This window comes from Equus przewalskii, chromosome 2, assembly GCF_037783145.1.
Source record: "Equus przewalskii isolate Varuska chromosome 2, EquPr2, whole genome shotgun sequence".
Classification (NCBI taxonomy): domain Eukaryota; kingdom Metazoa; phylum Chordata; class Mammalia; order Perissodactyla; family Equidae; genus Equus; species Equus przewalskii.
In genome coordinates, this window is record NC_091832.1 from 41,570,392 (window position 1) to 41,595,865 (window position 25,474).

Genomic DNA, 25,474 nt, shown 5'->3' on the forward strand with positions numbered 1-25,474 from the left:
GTAATGCAACCGCCAGAATGTCAGTTATGGGTATTGGCCTGGAGGGATGCTATACTTCAAAAAAAAGCAACACATTAATTTTGATGATACCTAAGTTTGCATAAACTCCCATATGTGTATGTTTGTAGAAAGAGGCTGGTTAACACCAAATTGCAAAGTTACCTGAGGGGGCGGTGGATCTAGGGGAGAATTACTTTATGCAAGCGTTTTAGTATTACTGGTTTGAGCTAAATTACCTTTACACCTAAAAAAAATCTAGTCGGAAATATTTGTATCACAATATAATGTTTCAGTGTTCCCACAACATTCCCAGTGTTTTTCGAGGTCAACATCAGAGTTCTTACTGTGGTGGATAGTGATGGGTTGATGGGTTTCCTGGGCCAGTTAATCTATGCCAAACCCTAGTCAGTGCATTCACCAGGAACGGCAGGAGGGAATGAGCAGGGCAGAAACCCAGGGGGTGAGTAGAGCCTGCACTCGAAGCTCCTCCTTTCTGGAGTGGGTGTCAGAGCACAGGCCTTTCCTTTGCGTCCTGCTGGTTTCACCACAAATGAACAAACAGCCGTGAAGCCTCCTTCAAAGCGTGTGGCGTTGTATTTAAGAACCATTCTCTTTCCAAGAAGATTCAGTGTCCGTGTCACGTCTGCTCAAAGAAAGGGCTCTGTGATCCACGTGGACAAAGAAGGCAGCCAACACCTCCGTCCCGGGCACTTCTAGTGTAAGGGCACCTTCATCAGTGCAATCATAGTCCTGGAGTGAGCAGAATGGAATGGTCGGCTGGACCTCAGCTTCAGGGTCAGGTCATTCCACAAGCTCAGCAGCCCCTCTCCCTTATATTCACCTACTCAACAAGCAGTGCAAACACTCTTGGTCAGTTTACTACCTACTGTCTCCAAGACCTCAAGCCAGTCCTGTAGCCTCGGAGCCTCTCGTTTGTAACATGTGGATGGTGGTGATACCTGCCCCACAAGGTTGTCAGAACTACCTTAAATGAGAAAATATATAACACTTTGCACAGTGCTTGGAACACAATGGGTAAGCAATGAGGGTTCTAAAAGTCTTATTAAACGACTACTTAAAAATAACAAAACCCCAATGACTAAGCTTGTGGAGAAGACAGAGAGAAATCATGGGATTTCTCCATTAGCAGCTCCGACAGTGATATTTCCCATTTTCAATCCAAGCAGCCGCTTTGGAGAGGAGGCATCGCTGTCCTCCCGCTGGTCTCTTCCTGCTCCAGGTGCTCAGTCCCTTCACTTCAAGGCCTTGGTGCAGAAGCAAGCGGAGAACTAAATTATACCAGGTCAACATAAAATTTATTAATTCAAGAATGTATAAGTGAAATTATTTCCAAAGAATTCTCATACCCACTTAGTGAATATTAAGCAACCTAATTGTTAACCTTCATGTTAGATAAAATCTTAATGAAAAATTCAGGTTTTAATATAAATACTAAAACAGGAAGATGTTGCTCAGTGCCCGTGAGCTTGTGGAATAGAGAAATCTCTTTACTGCCATGCATTTTAGAAGCCTGCAGCTTGACTAAAGTCATTTATTTTGACTTCTACATAGTTGTTGACAGTTGAGGCAAATTATACTAGAGAACTCAAGAACACCAACTAACCTCCTTATGACTAAAGGTGAACAAAATTAAACTCAGTTTAAATACAATTTGAAAATATCCTCCTCTCATCCCTACCACAGTCTTTGCCAGTGAATCTGAAGCTACAATGCATCAGTTATTAGAATCAATTATCTTTTAGATGTTCAGACTGAAAAATAACCTTACTGTGTAATACATTCAAATTCCAGTGAAGGAGCTAATGGAAGGCTATCGATCTTACCTGCCTTCCATCTTATCTTTTTGTCCCTTATTAAATTTCCTTTAAAAATGAGGGGAGGGTGTTCAAAATTCTGGCAATTACTCACTTCTAAGATTTTTTTTTAACTTTGATCTAGGGTATTTAAACACCACCACCACCTCCTGTCAGAGCAGCGTGAACTCTGTGACGGGCGTCAGCCTCTCTCGTGGTTCCCTTCTCCAGCAGCAGAGACCCAAGAGCAGGGTTCCAGACAGGAGAGGCTGTCTGTTCCTCGCCACGCCCCACACTCACAGCCACCTCGGGGGCTATGCTCTCACACTTACAAGGGACCTGGGCTTGACTGGGGCTTAACTTCTAGAAATACATGCAAGAGCAAGGCACCTGGTAAACAGCTCTTTGAAACTCTCGCCTTTGGTTCAAACTGGAGATAGAGGGTAACTTCAGGAAAATGTGTATGGTTCAAAATATTTAGTGCCAGAAAGTCGTACTTCGTTTTTTAACTCTGCAGCCTGAAAGCTTAGATGATCAATTGGAATGAGACTTGGAAAAGGTACAAAGGAGAAAAATAGCTGGGAAGTCTGTCCTGGTCCACCCAGTGCCACCAAAATGTGACACTTCTTATCTGTCCAGCAGAGCAGGGTCAGAGTAGGAAACAAGCTGTACTTTGACTTTATAGTTCTTCTCTGCATTTCTAGCATTACGTTTCACTAAAGTTCTTAGTAAACTAGAGTTTACAGTAGAGTGAACATAAAGGAGGACACAAACCAAATTCACACTTAAATTAAATAGCATGATTTAATTTAGTTGCTGCTTAATCCTGAATCCCCTTAAGTTAAAAAAAAAAGTTACAATTAACTATTAACGTTAATGACTTTAAACCTTCCAGAAAGCATGAATCCAAAAGGAAATATCCAACAGGTGATATGAACCAGATATTTTATGGCCTTTCCTGTTTCGGTCTCAAACATTCTAAACATCAATGGAAAAAAAATTCTCTAGAGTTTCTCAGTTTTATTCTTCTAGAGTATATTTTCTGGCCTGTTACTGAGTATGGTCCTCTAACAGGTACACAATTAACTCATAGGTAGACAACACAATGGCAGTGTTTGGTATCTGCCGGATGAGCTGAGCAAAGAGTCCTCTATAAAAGGCAAGGTAACCTTCTTCTCGGAAGACCAGCCGAGCGGTCTGGACAAAGGACTTGTACTTGGTGCCCTCCTCCCGGAGCCGCGTCCTTATGACTTCTGCAGAGAGAAACACACACTTAATGCTAGAAATCAACGGTATTACAAGGTAATAAGAGGAGAGAATTCAAAGCACATAACTTTATAATCGTCAATGTACAACTCTGGCTCTTTGCCAGAGTATCTCTGCTCTCAGCTGTATTTGGACAGGACAATCACATAGATGTAATGAAAAGTTAAGATTTTTTTTTTTGGTGAGGAAGATTGGCTCTGAACTAACATCTGTTGCCAATCTTCCTCTTTTTTTGCTTGAAGAAGATAGTTGCTGAGCTAACATCTCTGCCAATCTTCCTCTATTTCATATGTGGGACGCCACCACAGCACAACTTGATGAATGGTGTGCAGGTCAATGCTCAGGATCCAAAACCGCAAACCCCAGGCCCCTGAACTGGAGTGTGCAAACTTAACCACTACACCACCCGACTGGCCCCAAAAGTTAAGATTTTTTAAAGAACTTTTTCTAACTCTGGGAAATGGTCATTTAGGGACATTTAGATATACCTACAAGAGTACAAAATAATTTTGAGGGATTAAAAAAAGCTCAGTCTGAATGGGACTTAATTTTAAGATAGTTTATGGTTTTCTATTACCAATTAAACAAACACTACGTCACTGAAGGTGTAATTTGTATTAAGTATGGTAATACTTCAACGAGACATTCTTTTCATTTATTTCCCAACTTTCTCTCCCTACTAGACTCCGTCTCCACTCTGTCCAGCTTAAAGCTGCCTCCTCCTTTTCCAGACCTTCGCCCACCTGGCCCTCCTTCACCCAAGCATCCACGGCGCAACCCTTGTCACCACCTGTCAAGCAGACCTCAAGCTTCTGTCTCCCGACATGGGAGCGTCCCGACCTCTTCTCCATGAGCCCCATGGTGTCCCTTAGTGCCCCAGAACATGGTGGGACTCAATTACCTGTTACTGAGTTGAGCACGTGCATTTGTCACAGCTGACAGTGCAGTAGGCTTTTGAAAACAAAACCTATTTTTCATGGCACAATAAACTGAGCTATGTTTTTTAAGTAGGTCAATAGGACATTAGGTCTATGATTCCTTAAAAAATCATCTTACCCAAAGTAGCCTTACTCAGTACTCCATTCAAAATGGAAGCTGGGAGATTTTGTTTGTAAAGTTTGGCTCCCACATCATTCTTTTAAATCAAGGAATTTTAAATAAAATCCGGATTGCCGGCTTCTTTGAAAACATGCGAAGTTCCGTAACACAGGGCCCACATCTGCACATCACGTTCTGGCCACGACCAGCTGCAGGCGAGCGGAGAGGACTTCCTAGCACTCCTATAACCTACGCGCAGGGCAGCTGGTCTCACTCGTGAGCAGTCACCTGTGACCTGCAGGTATGTGCACTTCTGTGTGTGCTACAGAGGCCCAGACACTGAGAAACGACACAAACCCGACAGCTGTTTTACCGCTCTGAAAGAGAGAGAAAGCATACCGTGTGGATAAGCAATGCAGGAGGCACATCCCTTAGAAATAGCAGCAGCTGCCATAAGTCCAAAAAAATTTGTGGAATTTTTCTCAGTCCCACTTGTAGAAGAGGCTAATGGAGCTTCTTTCAGATACTTCTTTAAACTTTCATAAATAGCAAAACAGATGATAGTTTCTGAAATTCCAGCATAGGAGGCAGTCAACCCCCTGTAGAAGCCGCGGATGCCTTCCGTCTGGTAAACATAGCGAGCGCACTGGAGTGTGTTCATCTGCTTGGAGCCTCGCACCCTGTGTAAAGGAGACCAAAGACAGGAGTTACAACGCACGCCGATGAGCCTGGCCGGGGTTCCAAGTCACAGAACGAACACTGGACCTAAAGAGACATCACACAGCAGGGCAGCGTGTCCTCCCTGTTGTGCGAGGCTGAGTCTCTTAGCTGGGACACCTCAGAGGCCCATAGCCCATGTGCATCTGTACCAAGATCCATAAAAACACGTTCACAGCCTCTGACCTAATTTTGGAAAGGGTCATATGGAGGAAGATGTTCATCACGGAGGAAAACATAACTGCAATATAATCAAAACAAACATCTAAAAACAGGAACAGATAAGTAAACTATGGTACATATACTAGGTTAAAACAGTTGTGAAGGCAGTAAGATACGGAGAACGGCTTAAGCGGAAAGCAGGGCAAAATCATGTCAAGTATAACTACAATTACAGTACGAATATGCTTTAAGAAAATACTCCAAGAAAATTCACCAGCATTCTGACGGGGCGGTGAGCAGAGGAGTGCTCTTTCTTATTACTCTAGTCTCCAGACGGTGTGTTTTGATTCTATTTTTTCTAAATTTCTACATTTCTAAACACTAAATAGACTACAATAACCAATAAAAGACCTCAGGCCTGGAGGCTCCTACCCCATGACGGGAAGTTTCCATAACCGCCTGGATACAAATGGGACCTGAGAGTGTTTACGCTGGTGGCATGGCAGAGACCCCTCCTGGGGGCTGAAGGCCAGCACACCCTCCTGCTCCGGTCAGTCTCAACAGGTCTCTTCGAGGCCCTTCTCTGCTCCCTAGCTGGAGAGACCTTTCTAATGCAAATCCAACCGTGTCTCCTTCCTGCTTAAAATCCTCTAATGCAGGGTGTCTCAACCTTGGAACTACTGACATTTTGGGCCAGATAATTCTCTGTTGTGACATGCGTCCTATGCATTGTAGGATGTTTAGCAGCACCCTCAGCCTTTCCTAGCAGATGCCAATAGCAGCCCATTTAAGTTGTGACAGCTAAAAATGTCTCCAGACACGGCCAAATGTCCCCTGGGGGGCAAAGTGTCCCCCAGCCCCACCCTGAAAAACAGCTCTAATGACTCTCTACTGCTCTCAAAATACAGCCCAAGTTCAAACTCCAAATTCCTTCCCAGGGCTTTTAAGGATGTGGCCCCCACACGTTTCTGCAGCCCTATCTTTCTGTAATTCCCTCCTTCTCTAGTATGTATCCATGCAGCCCACTCTGATCATACCTCACTTCCTTCAGTTCCCCAGAACCCAGGATGCTTTCTTGCCTCCAGATTTTCTGCACGCACAGCTCTCTGCCTGAAGCACCTTCACTGATGCCCCACCTGGCTATTCCTCGGATGGTGGGGTGGGCATCACTGCTTATCTCTGCCTGTCCTGCCTACACTGCACTAGGAACCCTCCGGGTCCAGCAGGCCCCTTATCCCACCAGACTATAATTGTCTTTCTTTTCTCTGAAGCTGTGAGCTTCCGGAAGGCAGGGCCTATGTCTTACTCCCTGTTTCCCCAGTGCCTAGTGCACAGGAAGCATGAAATAAATACTTCTTGTTGAGGGACATGTTAACAGAGCCCGCCCAAACAAAATGTCCTCCACAGGGGTCATTAGGCAGATTTAAAAGAATGCACGCAGGGGCGCTCAGCCGACTCGTGCACGTATCCTCCGCTCCAGAGAAGTGCTATCAGGACACCGCGTGCACAGCTGGAACGGGGAGTGATTACAAAGGGTTCCAGGAGAGGATGCTGGTCAGAAGCCTGAAGGACAAGCATGTGTTCTTGAAGGAGAAGGGGAAGAGGGATTCCTTGTGAGGGATGGCATACTCAGAGAGAGGGGAGCATGAGAGCATGTGGCATTTTTAGAAAATTGCAAAGGACCTTGAATGTTAAGCCAAAGTGTTAGGATTTGACCCTGAGAACCACCAAGATTCATTGAAGGATTCTGAGCAAGGGATCTGTTCAAAATGATTAGACCTGATTTTTTTTAGAAGGTTCTTTCAGGCAGACTGGACTAGGGGGAATATGGAATCAAAGATCAATTCAGAGGCTACTGATCATTCGAGAGAAAAACCAACTAACGCAGACTCCCGCCTACACTTCCAGCCGGAGTTCTTGCTTGCTCTCCTCCTTTCTTTATGGGACTAGCTGGAAGTTTCCAGTGCGCCCTCCCCCCATTTCTAGGCAACACAGTTTCACAAGGGTTATCTTAGATAAAATCCTACCACAGAATCATTTACCATCATCATTTCTTTGAAATCACTGTAGTTACTGGGCTGCTTGATCTCGTTAACATATTAAAAAAAGTATATGGATATATTGGGCAATTTTTTAAAACATTGATGGGGCCAGCCCAGTGGCGCAGCGGTTAAGTTTGCACGTTCCGCTTCAGCAGCCCAGGGTTCGCCAGTTCGGATCCCGCATGCGGACATGGCACTGCTTGGCAAGTCATACTGTAGCAGGCATCCCACAAATAAAGTAGAGGAAGATGGGCACGGATGTTAGCTCAGGGCCAGTCTTCCTCAGCAAAAAGAGGAGGATTGGCAGCAGTTAGCTCAGGGCTAATCTTCCTCAAAAAAAAAAAAAATTGATAACTATATTTCAATAATTGGTTTCCACTGCTTTTAAAAACATTATTCTAAAAAGTGCCTGCAGGCTTCCCCAAGCTGCCAAAGGAATCCGCAGCATAAAAGATGTTAAGCTGCCCTGGCTAGAGTTTCAGGGCAGAAATCTAGTATATTTGAGGGCCTTGGAGATTAAAATCACTCTTCTGAGGCCTGAAGGCATTTGCTGTTCTGCCCTTACTGGCATCTTCCCCCTTGAAAGAGAGGTCATCTGGAGGAAAGCCCAAAGCACTCCAACTTGGGGTGGGGTCTGCCAAGAGCAGAGACCCACCGACTATCCGAGAGGAAGTCAGGACTGCTGAGCAGATTTTTGACCTCCCCTTATGTTATTTATGTTGGTCCTTGTCTCCCCACAATGCTTGGCAGCACAAATCTCAAAACAAAAGGAATTTCTACATGTGCCTGTATTCAGAAAAAATAGGGGCAGGGATGGCTAAGGACGCTGCACACCTCACTCCACACCTGGAACTGGGGGAAGAAAAAATCCCCAAGAATTCTTCTATTAAGGAAGGAACAATTAATAACTTACTTCCGTTCTAGCTGCATCCGGGTTTTCACCATCCATATAGGATTCATTAAGGAATTTGTGACAAAAGCTGGGAAAAAAAGCACAGAAAATATCATCACTGAACACAGTCAATGCTTGTTAAAGCTGCCTATTTCATATGATAAACTCTGAAATGAGAATTTCAATGCCTTAATAGTGAAAATGGACAGTAGGGAGCAGTTACGTTTCTGTACTGCAGGTGGCCACTATGGTCCCCTAAATGTAACATCTGTTGGTATGCTGGACCTAAAAACAAACAAACAAACAAAACTCTTCCCACTGGGTTTTTTTTCTGCTACCTTGCTAGCGTTCAGCCTATTGGGAACATTTTACTAACCCTTGTTTTATTTCCATTGCTTAGATCAGTACTGTCCAGTATAAATATACATCACGAAAGGTCATGAATGAGACTGACCATGGCTAGTGGTGGTTGTACAGTGCATGCCTAGATCTCTGGAGTCTTGCAACTATCTTTTGCCTGGTTAATCCTTCTTAAATTTTTTTTTTTTGAGGAAGATTAGCCCTGAGCTAACTACTGCCAATCCTCCTCTTTTTGCTGAGGAAGACTGGCCCTGAGCTAACATCCATGCCCATTTTCCTCTACTTTATACGTGAGATGCCTGCCACAGCACAGCTTGCCAAGGGGTGTCATGTCCGCACCTGGGATTTGAATCGGCGAACCCGGGGCTGCCCCTTGAAATTTCTTTTTTAAAAGGGCTATCTTGAAGATTATGACTCAAACTTTGGAGGAATTAAGGTGACTGGAAGGAATCACAACATGGGAAATTATTTAAATAAAAATTTATGGACTTAAAAAAAAATCCCAATTTTCTAGAGCCCTGTCTAATCTTTCCAGCCTCTAGGTGGTGCTGTTGGCATTTCTGTTCATGTGATTCAAATCATTATAGTAAATATGAAACTATCCTAAAACTCAATTTATGAGCTTCAGGGCCAGAAATAATTTGTTTTAAAAAGTTGCTTATTTAATCCAAAAGGTTACTTTATTTTTATTTATTTATTTTTTAGGAAGATCAGCCCTGAGCTAACATCTGCTGCCAATCCTCCTCTTTTTGCTGAGGAAGACTGGCCCTGAGCCAACATCTGTGCCCATCTTCCTCCACTTTATATGTGGGATGCTTACCACAGCATGGCTTTTGCCAAGCGGTGCCATGTCTGTACCCGGGATCTGAACAGGCGACCCGCAAGCCACCAAAGCGGAACGTGTGCACTTAAGCACTGAGCCACCAGGCCGGCCCCAAAAGGTTACTTTATATCTAACTTAAAATAGAAGGAACCAAATCTCCATTTACCTGAAGCCAAACTCACACTGCATTTTAATACCTGACTAATCATTTCAGAAAAGTGGAGTTTTAAGACTAATCTGCTTACAGAAACATTTTGTTAGTAACTCTTCCCCATGTTAATACTACGTATCGTTTCAGACCAAGCAAAAAAGTAGCATCGTGGTACTGGCCTGACACAAGGAGTCCTCTGGAACACCTCCTCCCCTCCACAGTTCTAAGCAGATTAATTAGCAACCAGGAACCTAGAGAGCGGTTTAAACACCTCCCCCTCCAGGTCCAATTTATTTCCCGAGGGTTCTTCTAAGTTAATTTTGCAGAAGTTATAAAACTGACGAGCAGCTCTTGGTCTGGCTCGCTCACTACTGGTCCAGCGAGTGAAGACAGACCGGTTCCCACACTCCACATTTCCTCCTCAGAGCTCTGTAGTCAGTAGAAGCGCCTTTCTTGTGTGAAGCCGCTTTGCTTAACATTACTTTCTATTTGGGGTCCAGAAATTATTAGCTATCGCTATTCAGATGGGCTACTCGTACTTTTACTTGGAGTAACACAGGCAGACAAAACTGGTGCCTACACCTTACAGGATGGCAAAAGTTGGAAATTTTCCATCAAATGCCAATTTACATTCTCTAAAATACCTTTCTCTTTGAACAGACATCAAACAGTATCTACAAAGACACCGTCTTCTCTCAGCAATCTGCAAGTCCATGTTTTGTGCCACACATTTCCTGGGGAAAAAATCCTGTCATGAATTTTCTAAGTAAGTGGAAAGACTCCCTCGAAAGAGAATAGAATTATCTAATGTGTCACTGGGCCCACTAAAAGAACTGCACTCTGAGTCCTGAGCCCTCATCACAGAATCCAGTCGTGAAGGAGAGAAGTACCAACTGTACACATGGTATGCGGGACATCGTTGGGAGTCACGAAAAAGGCAGCTTGAATTTTAGAAAATAATGAAATAGACAGACATAAAAACATTAATATTCCTTTAAAAGAAATATAACACTAACCAGTAGCACGCATGAGAACATGTAAATTTTGAGGGAGAATAAAAAGCTTTAGTGGTTGAAGAAAACGGAACCAAGTTACAAACTGCTCTCAAACACTCATATTTTCTCAGTTCTAATATACAGCTTTAGAAAAACGACTGTAGATGCAAAAGGAGCAGAGGGCTAATTTCTGATTCCTGGAAGAAGCTGTTGGGCACAACACATGCTTTAGGAGAGTGAGAAACTTCTCTCCATCACTGGGGAACATACCTGCAGAGCCAGCTGAGAAGATGTGCACAACATTGCTGTTCGGCACAAAAATGCCATTGAACTGCTCTTTGGCTTTGGAGTAACACGCGAAGTACACGGCCCTGTTAGAACCAAGAGAGAACGCTATGAAGACATCGATATGGAGCTATGTGATAGGTATGTCCCTCTGCAACCTCTGGAAAATTTAGGAAAATATGGGAAAGAAGCTAACATATAACCAAAAGCTTGACCTTATCCGTGCTAAAACCAAAACCTGCTGCAGGCACCTTCAGGAACTTCCTGCCTGTCCTTCCAGAAAGTATTCAGTGATGACGGAAATGTCCAAAATAATTAAGGAAAATGAGATTTTGGTAATATACACACGAAGTCCATTTATGTTCTTCATTTTGCAATCCCTGAAGCACCAACTTTAAAAATCTGTACTGTTTCTAAAATACAGCACACTTGTCCTGCCTTACACCAAAATGAGTATGTCAAATATAATTTGAGCTTTATTTTGATGACTCAGGATCACACAGAAGCAATCATCATACATGTTCTCATAAAGCGCTCCCTCCGCCCTCCTCCCCAAAAGTGACCCCTGTTGGTGGCGTCTGGCCTCTCCATGGCTCTCTGGTCTGGTCTTCTCTGTCTCCGCCTGCTTTTCCCCTTCTGTCTTCTCTGTTGGGGCTGGGGAGCAAGGGCTGGTTGGGATTTCCCCTGCTCCTTCATCAGCAATGCCAGGGAAAGTGCTTCTTTTTTTCCGGCTGGCCAGTGGATCAACCATAGAATATATTTTTCAACTTGGGATCCTGACTACTTATCATTATTGTGTTGCGAAACAGTCTTCCGTTTTTTCTAGGTCCCAAGGGTTCTAAATGGGTGTGGTAGCCAGGAATCTATATCCTAATTTTTGTTACAAGACTTAATTCTCTTTAAAGCCTATTTGAATATTTAGAGCTACATTGTCCCAACACAATAGCCACTGACGGCATGGAGCTGCTTAAAAGTAAAGTTTAAAATTCAGTTCCTCGGTCTCACTAGCCATGTTTCAAGTACTTAATATTCACATGTAGCTAGTGCTCCTATACTGGAGATCATAGTTATAGAACATTTCCATCTCTGCAAAAGTCCTCTTGGACAGTGCTGATATAGCGGGTAGAGATGTGTGAACATAAAAGTGAACAGATGAGTATGTGTGTATAGCATCTCTGAAAAGTAGACTGCCTCCTAGGCGGGGAGCTGGGTGACTGGGGTAGGACATTTACATTACCCCATGTAATACTGGAACAGACTCTAAAGAGAATTAACCTTTATAACAAAAATGAGTATGTTGTTTCATACTATAAGATGAAGACTAAAAGCTTCTAGAATTCTTGCAGATCAGTGCTCCAAGTTGTACACCTGAGGATGTTGTGAAAATGTAGATTCTTATTAAACCCTTTGTTCCTTTAGAATTTTTAGTACGTGTGTATAACAAATTTTATCAAATCAGCACTACCCACAAACATGAGATACAGTTCAATTTTCTTAACTACTAGATATGTACAGTACCTTTGCCATCTATTAATCATGCATGCCCCATATAATCTCACAGACTAGTACTTTCTACTTTTTAAATAGATTATACACACCAACAGTTATCATTATTTCTGTATGTCGGATGTATTTAGGCAAATCCCACACAGAAAAAGAACCTGGCCATCACGAAGTATTGCCCTTCGGGAAGAAAGGACTCAGGATATTATATACCGTATGCAGTGTGCAGGCTGAAAGTTTAATGCTTACCTTGATGGCGCGACTCCAACCAAATTTGGACCCAAGCCTCTGAAAAGTGACTTTGGTCCCTCCTTCTCCAAGATCGACCTGAATAATAAGAAAAGATGTATCTTTAAAACCCCTAGACAATACTGCAAAATTATGAGACATCTGCCTTCACATGAGTTCCTCGAGTAAAGCACAGAATGTTTACAAGAGCTCAGACCCTATCTGATTATATGACAATACGGAATCAGAAGACTGAAGAATACTGCTTTCATTAATACGGTGAAACAGCACGCTTCAAAAGCCATCAGTCCGACACGTCTTCAAGGGGCCCTTTCCCTTGTTCAGGCAGGAGCGAGACGTTCAGGGTTTGTACCACCCATCGAAGTCCTAGTGAGGGAGGAGCAGCACCTGGCAGAGGGCCGGACACAGGGAACAACGTCCTCACTACAACAAGATTCACTGAAAAACGGGTGCAGAGATTCCTGGTGATCATATTTCCTTTGGATTTACTCCTTGTTCATAATAATCCTATCTTCTAGATCTTTACCTATTGCAGGACAGCCCTAAACAAAAATATAAGGAATAGAAAAACTTAATAATTTCCATGGGCTGGATGAATGTTAAGCCAAAGCCTAGTATCTCAAGTTTGAAGAGAATACTGTGCCTGCTTTTTCTTTTTTTTTAAAATTGTGGTAACATATAACAAATTTTTACCACTTAACCACTTTTAAGTGTACAATTCAGCGGCACTGAGTACGTTCACATTGTTGTGCAACCATCACCACCATCCATCTCCACTTTTTCATCTTCTCAAACTGAAATTTCATACACTTTAAACACTAACTTCCCATTCCCTCCTCCTCCCAGCCCTTGGCAACCACCAGTCTATTTTCTGACTATGAATTTGACTACTCTAGGGATCTCACATGAATGGCAGCATACAGCATCTGTCCTTTTGTGACTGGCTTATTTCACTTGGCATAGCGTCTTTGAGGTTCATCCATGTTGTGGCATGTGTCAGAATTTCCTTCTTTTCAAGGCTGAATACTCCTCCATTGTATGTATGCACCACATATTGTTTATCCATGTATCTGTCAATGGACACCTGGGTTGCTTCCACCTTTCAGCTACTGTGAATAACGCGGCTATGAACATGAGTGTTCAAATATCTGTTCAAGTCCCTAGTTTAAATGCTTCTGAGTATATGCCCAGAAGTGGCATTGCTGGATCGTATGGTAATTGTATGTTTAATTTTTTGAGAATTCGCCATACTATCTACCACAGCAGCTGCACCATTTTACATTCCTACCTGCAACACACAAAGGTTCCAATTTTTCCACACCCTTGCCAATGTGGTTTAAAAAAAAACACAAGTTAAATATGTTTTCTGATTAAAAGTGACTAAGAAAATCCTAAAAAGACTGTACAGAACATTCTTTAGGGGCATTTTAGTCTTTTTTTTGTTTTTAAAGATTGGCACCTGAGCTAACAACTGTTGCCAATCTTTTTTTTTTTCTTCTTCCCCTGCTTTTTTCTCCCCAAATCCCCCCAGTACATAATTGTATATTTTAGTTGTGGGTCCTTCTAGTTGTGGTATGTGGGATGCCACCTCAACATGGCCTGATGAGCGGTGCCATGTCCGCCCCCAGGATCCGAACCCTGGGCTGCCAAAGCAGAGCGTGCGAACTTAGCCACCTAGCCACGGGGCCAGCCCCTAGAGGCATTTTATTCTTTTCAATGGCTCAATTTTCATGGTATCCATTTACATTGTTAAATTATAGTCCTCTAATTTAATCTCCTTTTCTTACTGAGGATTTTTCTTTACTTAGCAATTAGTACCTCCAATTTGACAGCATTCTAAGTTGATCTGGCTCACAAATAATCATACCATTGTCAAAAGAATTTAATGTTTTACCTTCATTATGACATTGAAGATAAAGATATCTTTCATTTTATGCAAAAGCTATTCCTATAAAGCTAATAATAAAGTCAATCCTGCCAAATCTCTTTCTACCAACTTCCATTTTTCCCGAAGAGAAAAAGCTCCCCAAACCAAGCTGAAATTTTTGGTGCAAAACAAGTTAAGCTGACGTTTTGGTCCTTGGTGTGCTGGCTAACGTTAAAGTTTTACCCACTCGTGCTTTTCTTCCCTGCTCTTCCCTTCTTCAGATCAGTGTGACTTTTCATGGTCTAAATTCCCTCAATGTACAAACTACATAAAATTTTGAATCTTAGCTTCTCTTCTCCAAATTTTGGGATGTTTATAAATATTTCAATTGCTTGAAAATAAAGAATACTTATACCTTTAGGAGCTTTCCTAAAAAGCAGTAGGCTAACAATTACACAAGAAATAAAAAGTATCTAGATTGGAAAAGAAAAAGTAAAACTATCTTTATTCACAGAGAACTTGATGTTGTACTAAGATAAATACTAAGAAATCCACTAAAAAGTTACTATAACTGGAAAATGAGTTCAGCAAGGTTGCAGGATACAAGTTCAATACAGAAAAATCACCTATATTTCTACACAGTAGCAATGAAGAATCTGAAAATGGAAATAAAAATCAATTGCTTTTTATTTTTACAACAGCATAAAAAGAATAAAATACCCATAGAGACGTTAAGTAGATCAGGGGTTGGGGGAGGGAGAGATGGGGAATGACACATTTCTTTTTGGTGTGATGAAAATGTTCTAGAATTACATAGTGGTGATGGTCACATAACTGTGAATATACTGAAAACCATTAAACTGTATACTTTAAAAGGATGAATGTTATGGTATGTGACTAATATCTCAATAAAGCTATTATTTAAAAAGGTAGTAGGGATTGGCCTGGTGGCGTGGCGGCTAAGTTGGCATGCTCTGCTTTGGCAGCCCAGGGTTTGCAGGTTCAGATCCCAGGCGTGGACCTATACACCGTTCATCAAGTATGCTGTGGCGGCAACCCACAAACAAAATAGAGGAAAATTGGCACAGACGTTAACTCAGAGCCAATCTTCCTCACCAAAAAAAGAAAGAAAGAAAGGTAGTAAACTAAACCTCAGTTCTATTTATATAATTAAATTACTTCAATATATTAGGGAGACAATAGTCTTATTTTCTAATCATAAAATCTTTTCTTACTGGCAGATTTAAATCCAGGCCCTTTTAGGTGATTCCAAGACACACTCTTGTTGGCGTGGCCCACATGAAACCCTCTGGCCACCCCTCAGTGTCACATGAAGGTACTCTGTTCGCCACACTAGATAACTAGGGAGCACTCACTACGAGTACAGTGTAACTTCTTTTCTTCTCTTTTCATGGCATCTGGGGAAGGTCAAAGCAATGTATTTAAAATAAGACCTAGCCATACAGGAGTATTATTCAGAAATAAAAAGGAAGGAAGTACTGGTACACACTACAACAAGGATGAACCTTTAAGAAACATTAGATTAAATGAAAAAAGCCAGACACAAGAGGCCATATGTTGCATGACTTCGTTTATGTGAAAAGTCCAGAGGAGACAAATCTGTATTGACAGAAAGTAGATTCCTGGCGGGCTGCCTAGGGCTGGAGGGTGGAGGACGGGGAACGACTGTGAGCGGGGAAGGGGTTTCCCTTGGTGGGGATGAAAATGTTCTAAAATCACACTGTAGTGATGCTTGTACAAAACTCTGTGAACACACTACAAACAGTTAACTGTATAGTATGCGAATTACATCTTAATAAATCTGTTAAAAAAAACCCGGCAAGGAGGGAAAAAAACGCTCACTGAGAAAGCTCTCAGGAGCAGAAGAGCTACTGGCAGGAACAGAGCTGAAGACAAAATTTAGTTCTTGTGCCACAGCAATCACAACAGACAACTGATGAAACTAGAATATGGACTGTAGATAGGTAAAAAGTAGTATTTCAATGTTAAATTCCTTGAACTTGAAAACTGTACTGTGGTTTTAAAGGAATACACTTGCTCTTAGGAAATAAATGCTGAAGAATTAAGGGTAAAGGGGCATAATACCTGTAACTTATTTTCAAATGGTTCAGAAAAAATATGTATATAGAGCAAAAATTAAAAAGCAAATGTGGCAAAATGTTAAAAATTGGTGATGAAGTAGAGAGTATAAGCAAATTATTTGTACACTCCTGTAACTTTTCTGTAAGTTTGAAATTATTTTAAAATAAAAAGTTCTTAAAGCTATAAGCCACAGGTTATAAAAATATTGAATTCATGATGACAGCTCCCCCGAAAGTCATGGAAACAGGGGTTGGGTGAAGACATTCTTGGAGGTCGGCCTGGTGGTGCAGCGGTTAAGTGCGCACGTTCTGCTTTGGTGTCCCAGGGTTCGCCAGTTTGGATCCCGGGTGCGGACATGGCACCGCTTGGCAAGCCATGCTGTGGTAGGCGTCCCACACATAAAGTAGAGGAAGATGGGCATGGATGTTAGCTCAGGGCCAGTCTTAGCAAAAAGAGGAGGATTGGTGGCAGATGTTAGCTCAGGGCTAATCTTCCTCAAAATAAATAAATATTTCTTTCCTTTTTTTCAAAAGATTTTATTTTTCCTTTTTCTCCCCAAAGCCCCCTGGTACATAGTTGTGTATTTTTAGTTGTGGGTCCTTCTAGTTGTGCCGTGTGGGACGCCACCTCAGCATGGCTTGATGAGCGGTGCCATGTCTGCGTCCAGGATCCAAACCAGCAAAACCCTGGGCCGCCGTAGCGGAGTGCACGAACTTAACCACTCAGCCACAGGGCCGGCCCCTAAACATTTCTTAAAAAAAAACAGACATTCTTGGGTTTCCATAAACCTAACACTCCAAATGAAGATCATGGAGTTTCAGTGAATTTTCACATTGGCCAAAAACAAGCCATTTGGCCTTTAATAGAGGTATGAGAATTTAGTGTTTTCAACTCTAAGTACTTTCACTCTTTCTCAAAAAGGATTGTGCTTTTAAAAAGCCAAGCTCTCGGAACAAAACCTTCTCCTAAATATCACCTTGAAGTGACCTACACCTTACGATAAAGCATGTAAAAGATTTCCAAATGCTCAGTATATTCGTAGTTTTTATAAGTTTGGATTCTGTCTCTGGTCCCATTAATGTACACTGTGCAGCCACCCCAGGAATCATTTAAACACAATTAAGGGAATCTCTGGCTCCAGAAAGCCTGAAGCCTCTCATCTATAATGCAGGAGCAAACTCGTGTCCTCAAGTGACTCAGGCCTTTCAAGAACTGCAGAAGCAGTCTCCATAGTTACACATATTAACAGTGGGCAAACGGTCAAATGGATTACATAATTCAAACTTCTAACCTATTTGGATGTTGACAAAACTTTTCTGGAACAATCAAGTTCCTACTATAAATGGTACGCTTTGGCTTCAAAATAAAGAATGTTAGGATCCAGACTAATTTTCCCACAGTCATATAAAGTGTCATTTAGGAAAGAAATGAAAACAGAAATTAAGGTCGTCTTGGAGCATTTCCTTCTCTTCACCAGTTTGAGGTCATAAAGTGAGCACCACAGACTAATCCAAGACACAGATCTCGTCTGAACCCAACAGGTTTTAAAAGATAGAGACTAGCTCCTAACATATTATGTTTCAGATTAAAATGGTACTCGAAAAAACAAAAATAAGGTACCTGAGTAGTTTAAAGAATAGGAGCTCTGATTTAAAAAAAAAAGATTAAGTCATAAGACTTTTTAAAGTAGATACCTGAAATAAATTGGTATATTAATACCCTTTGGCAAATTTAATAGTGAGAGCCTAAATGTGTTAACATCTTGCCTTTTCTTCTTTTTAAGTAACTATACTCAAAATACAAAGATTATTAGTACTTCGATAGAGAATATTTTTTCTCTAATAGGTTAACCTAACATGAGGCACAAGCAAACACTGATTTGCATTTTGGAAAATAAATTTCCTGTAAACAAGTTCTGTAGCCTGCTAAGTCTTTTAAAGGAGTACTTCCTGAAAGAGTAAGACTAGTAATAAGCAGGTTAGTTTTAAATGAATAACCATTTTATTCCTTGGGGTTTTTGATAAATCCCATGTCTTCTAAAAATGTGAACAGAACACTTCGATGGGTTTTGTGGCACAGAGAAAAGGCCTGCGCCTTGTGCTCATTTGCTCGATAAAGAGCCCTGTCTGTGGGCCGTCATCACCGCCCTTAGCTTAGCGATAGTTAATGGAAGAATGAGAAAGCAGTCCAAGAATCCAAGGGAGAGAGGAAGGGAGCTTCAGCCAGGGTGGTGGTAAAGCGAAAAGCAGTCATCTATTAAACTATCCTACAAGACAGTGCTGCTTATGCTGGTCCACTGTCTTTATGTACGTGCTGAGCAACAGACCGCTTTTAGAACTTATTAACAGGAAAGGACACATTTCCCCTGAAGAGTGAGTGTGCTTTCAGATGAGAATTATGTAATATGATATTCCTCTTTTTGCCTTGGCTGCTAAGAAACTCAGTTATAAATCTTACGTTTAAAAAGTACAGAAAGTACATATTATGACAGCAACTAATATTTATTATTTACATGGCAGGGCAAGGGGTGTGTGTTAAGCTCTTTATATGTAATGTCTCACCGACGTGCTAAAATAGAATGCATCCACTCATTCTATTGTACCGAACGCCTGCCATGTGACAGGCAGCATCCTAGGTGCTTGGGGTGCCTCAGGGATCAAAACAAATCATAGTTCCTGCCTCTGAAGAACTTCTATTCTGGTGGCGGCAGGGAGAGAAAATAAACCACGTAAATAAGTAAACTACACTGCATGTTGGATGGACATAAGTGCTGTGAATAAAAATAAAGCAGGAAGGAGGGAAGAGGTGAGGGGGGAGGGTCAGTTTTAAATAGCATGGTCGCTGTAAGGCCTTCCCGCAAAGGTGACAATTGGGAGCCAGCCATGCAGATAATGCCCAGTAAAAAGGCCCTGCGGTGGAACGTTCCAGTGTTCCTGTTCTTTTAAAGGGACTGCAAGGCCAGAGCAGCTGCAGCAGTGTAAGAGGGGAAACATCACGAGATGAAGTCAGAGAAGCAAGGGGAGGAGTGACAGCTCTTAGGGGCCACAGGGACAGCACTGGCTTCTACTCGGACAGAGGGTAGTCCCTGGAGGGATTTGAGCAGATGATTCTCTGGCTGCGCTGGGAAGACTGAGGATGGAGAGGGGAGTGAGGTCTCAGGCCAGATCAGCGCTAATGCAATAATACAGGTGGGATATGGCAGCTTCCACCAGAAGAACAGTGGAAGAAGTAGTGAAAAGGGGTCAGATTCTGTCCGTATTTTGGAGGTAAGAGTGACAGAATTTGCTGTGGGGTTGTGAGAAATAAGATCCAAAGATGACTCTGAGGCTTTAGATCTGCATAGCAAGAAGGATGGCGCCGCTTTTAACTCACAGAAGACTCCGGGAGCAGCAGGTTTTGGGGGGTTTAGTTTTGCACAAGTTATGCTTTGAATGCCAAGATGAGATATCACAGGCAGCTGGACGTGAAGTGCAAGGCTCCAAGGAGAAACGCTGTCAGCTTACAGAAGGTATGTAAAGCCATGACACTAACTGTGGTCCCTGAAGGAGGGGCTGGAGTTGGAGGAGACGGCCAAGGCCAGAGCCCTGCGGCCCTCCACCATGAAGAAGTTATCAGATTGGAGACTCAGCAAAGGAAACAGAAGCAGCAGCCAGCAAGGCAGGAGCAGGTGGTCCTAGAAGCGTGTGAGCTGGGACCTGCTGAGGTCTCCTCGTCAATACAGCAGAAGCAGAGCCTCTGCTGGGCTTTGCTGTTGTTTACTCCTAGCTGCTTCCAATCTTTCTTAGAAATAGGTGAATATACACTAAAAATGACCTCGAGTAAGTCATTTAACCTCTAACTTGCATTTCCTCATCTATAAAAGAGGGGTACTATCACACCTGAGTGCTAAATGTCATAGGGCTGTGAAAAATCAATGAAATAATACTACATAAAAATACAGTTGTGCACTGCATGATGATGTTTTGGTCAATGATGGACCACATATATGAGGGCGGTCCCTTAAGATTGGTAACATAGAGCCTAGGTCTGTAGTGAGCTATACCACTTAGGTTTGTGTAGGCACACTCTATGATGTTCACACAACAAACTGCCTAACGACACATTTCTCAGAACGTACCCCGTCGTTATGCGATGCATGACTGTAGTCACTTTTTAACTTGAAAGCTATTAGATATCAGCTGAGAATCTTAAAAACATGTATATACAAAGCCAAGGAAATAAAGCTTAATGAAATAGCTCTTGGGTGAAAAATGCCACCTTACAAATACTTTTCTTAACAAAATATCATTATAAAAAATTTTTCTTAATAATTCCATTATATTTTGATGTGAACACAGAATAAATGGTTTTAGAAAGTATTCATGCATAAGTGATGTCTCATTATTGTGTAGCTGTGGCTGCATTACCCAGTGACTGCTGGGGTGCACAGTGGAAATGAGTTGTCTTCTGTGTAGTGTGGTATGGGTGTTGTTCCTGTATTTTAAAAGACGGAGAGGCTTTTTTCCCCTTTGATTTATGTTTTAATAAACAATTGTCCCATTTGGAGGGGAAATATAGAGAAAGATGTACTGGAGATACAGAGACACTGGAGATATAGAAAATGCATTCTAAACAACTTGAACTACAGAAACATTCCCATTTACCTTATTTTCCTTACAGGCTTGGCCCTGTTGACACCCACAACTTCTGGGTAACAGTTTCCCAGTTACAGTAAATATAAATCCACTAGTCATGAATTATGAGGCAAGCAGGTCACAGGAAGTTCATTTTGGATGTTAGTAAAGTCAGCAAATTACCTGTCTGTTTCATTACATCCAAAGTACTTTATGCTCCTCAGAAGAAAGGTGTCGTCTGAGATATTGCAGCTGCCTAAACGTATAAAAAGGCAAACCAGGCTGGGGGCGTTTTCACAGCCATGTCTTATTGAGGTTGTGGGCCCGTCTCTCTCCTTACTGAGCTCAGAGTGTGCCTCCCCTCTCTGTGTTTCTTTCTCTCCTGGGCCCATCCCTAACCTCGTACTCTCTGTTGTCTTCACTCTCTTTCTCAGTGTTTAGTTTACAAAGCAGATTCTCCTGGAGTCCCGGGTACCAGCCTCCTCTTTCTCTAGCCGGGCTTCTGACTCTCTCACCTGGGACCTTGCCCTTGCAGCTGGTCTTCTGTCCAGTTTTGCTCAATATGCTCAGATGCACCTCATACACAGGTTTGGTATGGATGCCTGGGTGACTTCATAAGTAGGCTTTCCAAACAAAAGTACCTAAAAATAAATTAAGTGCTTTCCAATTCATTCTACCTCATCTAAAATGTGACTGAACTCTGTTCACTGTGCCAAGAGTAGTGGTTATTAAGATAGAGCATTTCCATTTTATTGTATCTTTTTCTAAGGTTTCCCAACTAAACATCCATGCTGACAAATAGCAATGTCTTTCTTCAACACACCCTTTCCCAATGATAAGTTTCAGAGATCTGAATATCAAGTGTAGTTAAATTCAACTATAATTTATTGAACATCTCTTTTAAAGCACAAGGCCCCAAGCTAAAATGCAGACATTGTCAAGTACTCTTCTGAATTCCTGATTTTGCCTTAAGCATAGAGACTGATAAGCCAAATTTAACTTATGAATATTTAACTACTTGGTAAGCAATGAGACTTTCTTTTTCTTCTTCTTCTTCTCCCCAAAGCTCCCCAGTACATAGTTGTATATTTTACTTGTGAGTGTCTCTGGTTGTGGCACGTGGGACACCACCTTAGCATGGCCTGATGAGTGGTGCCATGTCTGTGCCCAGGATCCGAACCGGCGACACCCTGGGCTACTAAAGCAGGGCGTGTGAACTTAACTGCTTGGTCACGGGGCCAGCCCCAGCAATGAGACATTTTTAATGCAGTAAAAACAATAAATTAGGCAGGTCGCCTAGGTATGAAACAAAAATTTTAAAAAACATTTTACTAAATACATATTGCAACTTTTCTACAAATGTAAAAGTATTTCCAAATAAAAAGTAAAAAATTAAAACATTTTGTTTTCGTATTACTTCCTCTTAGAATATTCACAACTCTTCTCTTGTCCAATTTTTAATTTCATTCTACCACCCCAAATCTTCTTGCTAGTCCTCAAAGATTTTGGGCAAAAGCAACACCTTGATGCAACAATTTAAACATGGATTTTTTTTTTTTAAGATTTTATTTTTCCTTTTTCTTCCTAAAGCCCCCTGGTACATAGTTGTACATTTTTAGTTGTGGTCCTTCTAGTTGTGGCATGTGTGATGCTGCCTCAGCATGGCCTGATGAGCAGTACCATGTCCGCACCCAGGATTCAAACCGGTGAAACCTTGGGCCGCTGAAGCAGAGCACGAGAACTTAACCACTCGGCCACGGGGCCGGCCCCTAAACATGGATTTCTGGTTTGCTTTTGGTTTACTTTGGTTACTTTGTCCCTGGATGGTGACCACATGTGCACTGGGAGCCCTGCTGCCAAGGAAGCAAGGTCAGGGTTCAAAGGTACTAGTACAGAAACCTCATTCATAAGTTTGGACAAAGACTGTAAAAACAGAACACCCATCTGATGGGCCTGATAAACATTCTGTATTGACACGGGGGGCCAGGGGTGTGCTGGTGGCCCAAGCCCAGAGTGAGGACTGAACTTACTTCAGAACCTGTAAAAGTCCAGGTGTCACTGACGTTGGTCTCACCATTCCAGCTCCACTAATGGTCCCCAGATGAACCTGAGGATAATAGACGGTCCGAAGAGCTAGTCTCGAAGACTGCAATCTCGTCTTAATGACTTCTAGTGGACAAGTGAAAATAGCACCAACTGTGCCCCCACACCTGTGAGGAAGAAATCACAACACGATCAGAAAAGCTATAACATTCTCTATACAAATGAAATGCGAAACTTAACTTTTCTCTATTAAAAAAAAAAAGCACCTATGTTCATTTCATAATTAGAACATACTGGAAGGTTAAAAAAAAAAAAAAAGTAGTTGAAATCCCAGCAGCTATAGAGATAACCACTGTTAAACGTTAGTACATCCTTTGGGGCTTTTACTACTGGCTTTTTAATCCCACTTTCCCCCCCACCCCGGACTTATCTAGATATTGTGAATGTCTTTCCATGTCACTATACACACTTACATCATGACTTTTAATGGTTGCATACTATTCCTCTGTATCGATGTATAAGATTTTAACCCATTTCCTACTGTTAGATATTTGTTATTTCTAATTTCACTACCATGCTGCAAAGAATATTTTAGAAAATTCACCTTTTCAGAGTCAAACAGAATCGTTATTTGGGTAACGCTACAATGTTTTTTGAAAATCAATGCAACACAGACTTGTATAAAAATCTTATTAATTTGGATTCCATTGAAAATTAAACTAAAGCTTACTTTTAAGGACAAAGTCCTTGTGTTTCCCTCAGTCAGAACTAATCAATTCACCCTCCATGTTTTCATTGGTCACACTGTTTCCCTGGGTCAGGGTTCCCCTAACTACCCTTTATGATTTGTTTATATCAAAATATTACCTGAACTAAAAATTTAAGTATTTTTCTTTGAGACAATTCATTTATTTTAAAACACCTACTTTTATCCTTTTTTAAACAATAACATCCATGAAATTGTGTATTTGACGGGCTAGTTATAATTACCAACGTTACGTACCATCTAAAGCCACCTCCACACCACCAGTGAGAGGTTCCACTCTTTGGAAAACATTCAAGATCAGGACCTGAGTCTTATTCATCTTTGTATCCCTGGCGTTGGGACTCACAAGGTCACAAACAATATTTGCTAAGCGAAGGAACTACTGAACTGAAATTTCAGGGGGAATGTCTCTTAAGGGATCTAAATGTTTGAAAATAGCACTTACTGTCTACCTTCTATCACAGGCTGACTCTCCCATGAGACCAGGAGCTCCCTGCAGGGAGGGGCTGCGTAGTCATATAGTGTTTTTTTTTTAATTGCAGTAATATTGGATTATAACATTACATAACTTTTAGGTGTACACTGCAATATATTTCAAATTCTGTGTAGATTACACCATGTTCAGCACCCAAAGACTAATTACAATCCATACCCATATATTCTTGCACTTAGAGTATGATACCTGGCACAAAACAGGTGGTTCAACAAAAATGATGCAGCACCAGCATCTCTGTTTGAACAGTAACAAAGGGAAGGAAGGAGAGGCCCTGGCAAACAGAATATTTAAGCTAGCTTCCCTGCTCCATAAGGTGCAGGTGCTGGAAATCTGGAAGCAAACGAACCCAGCACCTAACCCGACCCTGAGGTAAGGAATGAAGTAGAACCTCCAGGCAGTATTTTAAAATCAGGAGCCCGCAGTTCCACAGAGCAGGTAACATTCTGACAACTAAGAGCTAGAAGCTGCTGATTTAAATAATAGCTCCACTGCCACTGATCATTTTTTGATCAAGCATGCAATCCTCTAAGAAGCCTATGAGGTAGGAACGATTTAGCCTCAATTTACCACGAGGAATCTGAATGTCAGAAAATAACATCTAAGATGGGGGCGGATGGAGAAGAGAAGGGAGGAGAGGAAAAGAGACATTTATGACTATTTAGGTAAATCTGCTTTAAAATCATGATGATAATATCCCCTGAGTTGAGCTATTTATCTACTAATTTATTACTACTAATTTACTACTATTTATCTAGTATTTTCTGGACGGTGGGCCAAAGCCCACCAACCACTAAAGCAATGCAGGGCGTCACAATCAGAATGGAAGGAGGACGGCAGGAAGGACTCGCCATATGAACCAGCTGTCACTTAACCCTCAAGGATTTTGCTGAGTGGTATCACCCTCACTTCACAGACGGGGAACCTAGGTCTCAGTGAGGCGATACACTTTCTCAAAGTCACAAAGCAGTTACGTGTCTAAATGGAAACCCAAAGCCAGACCCTGCATCTCTAAAGCCCGTTCTCCCCACTGTACTCAGGTGTCCCCTTCGGGAGTATTATGGAAAGACAGGTATTATGTATAGTCCTGTTAGCTCCTTTAGACTATTTACATTCACACTCAAAATGGAAAATTGTTGATTAGACAACTAGGACTTTAAAACTCCAGGGGATCGGCCCCGTGGCCAAGTGGTTAAGTTTGCACGCTCTGCTTCGGCGGCCCAGGGTTTTGCTGGTTTGGATCCTGGACGCGGACATGGCACTGCTCGTCAGGTCATGCTGAGGTGGCGTCC

At 41.9% G+C, this 25,474-nt stretch overlaps 1 protein-coding gene and 1 non-coding gene across 3 annotated transcripts in view; one reads left to right on the top strand and one right to left on the bottom strand.

The window, feature by feature from the left end:
• Positions 1-2,592: 2,592 nt before the first annotated feature.
• SLC25A33 (solute carrier family 25 member 33) overlaps positions 2,593-25,474 on the bottom strand; it is a 30,523-nt gene continuing 7,641 nt past the window's right edge. For both annotated transcript variants that reach the window (XM_070603519.1, XM_008517186.2), the window contains exons 2-7: positions 22,911-23,090; positions 12,298-12,375; positions 10,531-10,631; positions 7,953-8,019; positions 4,518-4,798; positions 2,593-3,067 (exon numbers count right to left, since the gene is read on the bottom strand). In XM_070603519.1, coding sequence (XP_070459620.1) covers positions 2,865-3,067; positions 4,518-4,798; positions 7,953-8,019; positions 10,531-10,631; positions 12,298-12,375; positions 22,911-23,090 — 910 coding nt within the window. In that variant the 3' untranslated portion in view covers positions 2,593-2,864. The remainder of the gene's footprint in view (positions 3,068-4,517; positions 4,799-7,952; positions 8,020-10,530; positions 10,632-12,297; positions 12,376-22,910; positions 23,091-25,474) is intronic.
• On the top strand, positions 8,201-8,300 carry LOC139082095 (small nucleolar RNA SNORA32). The gene has a single exon (XR_011537828.1). It is a non-coding gene; the product is annotated as a small nucleolar RNA SNORA32 (small nucleolar RNA).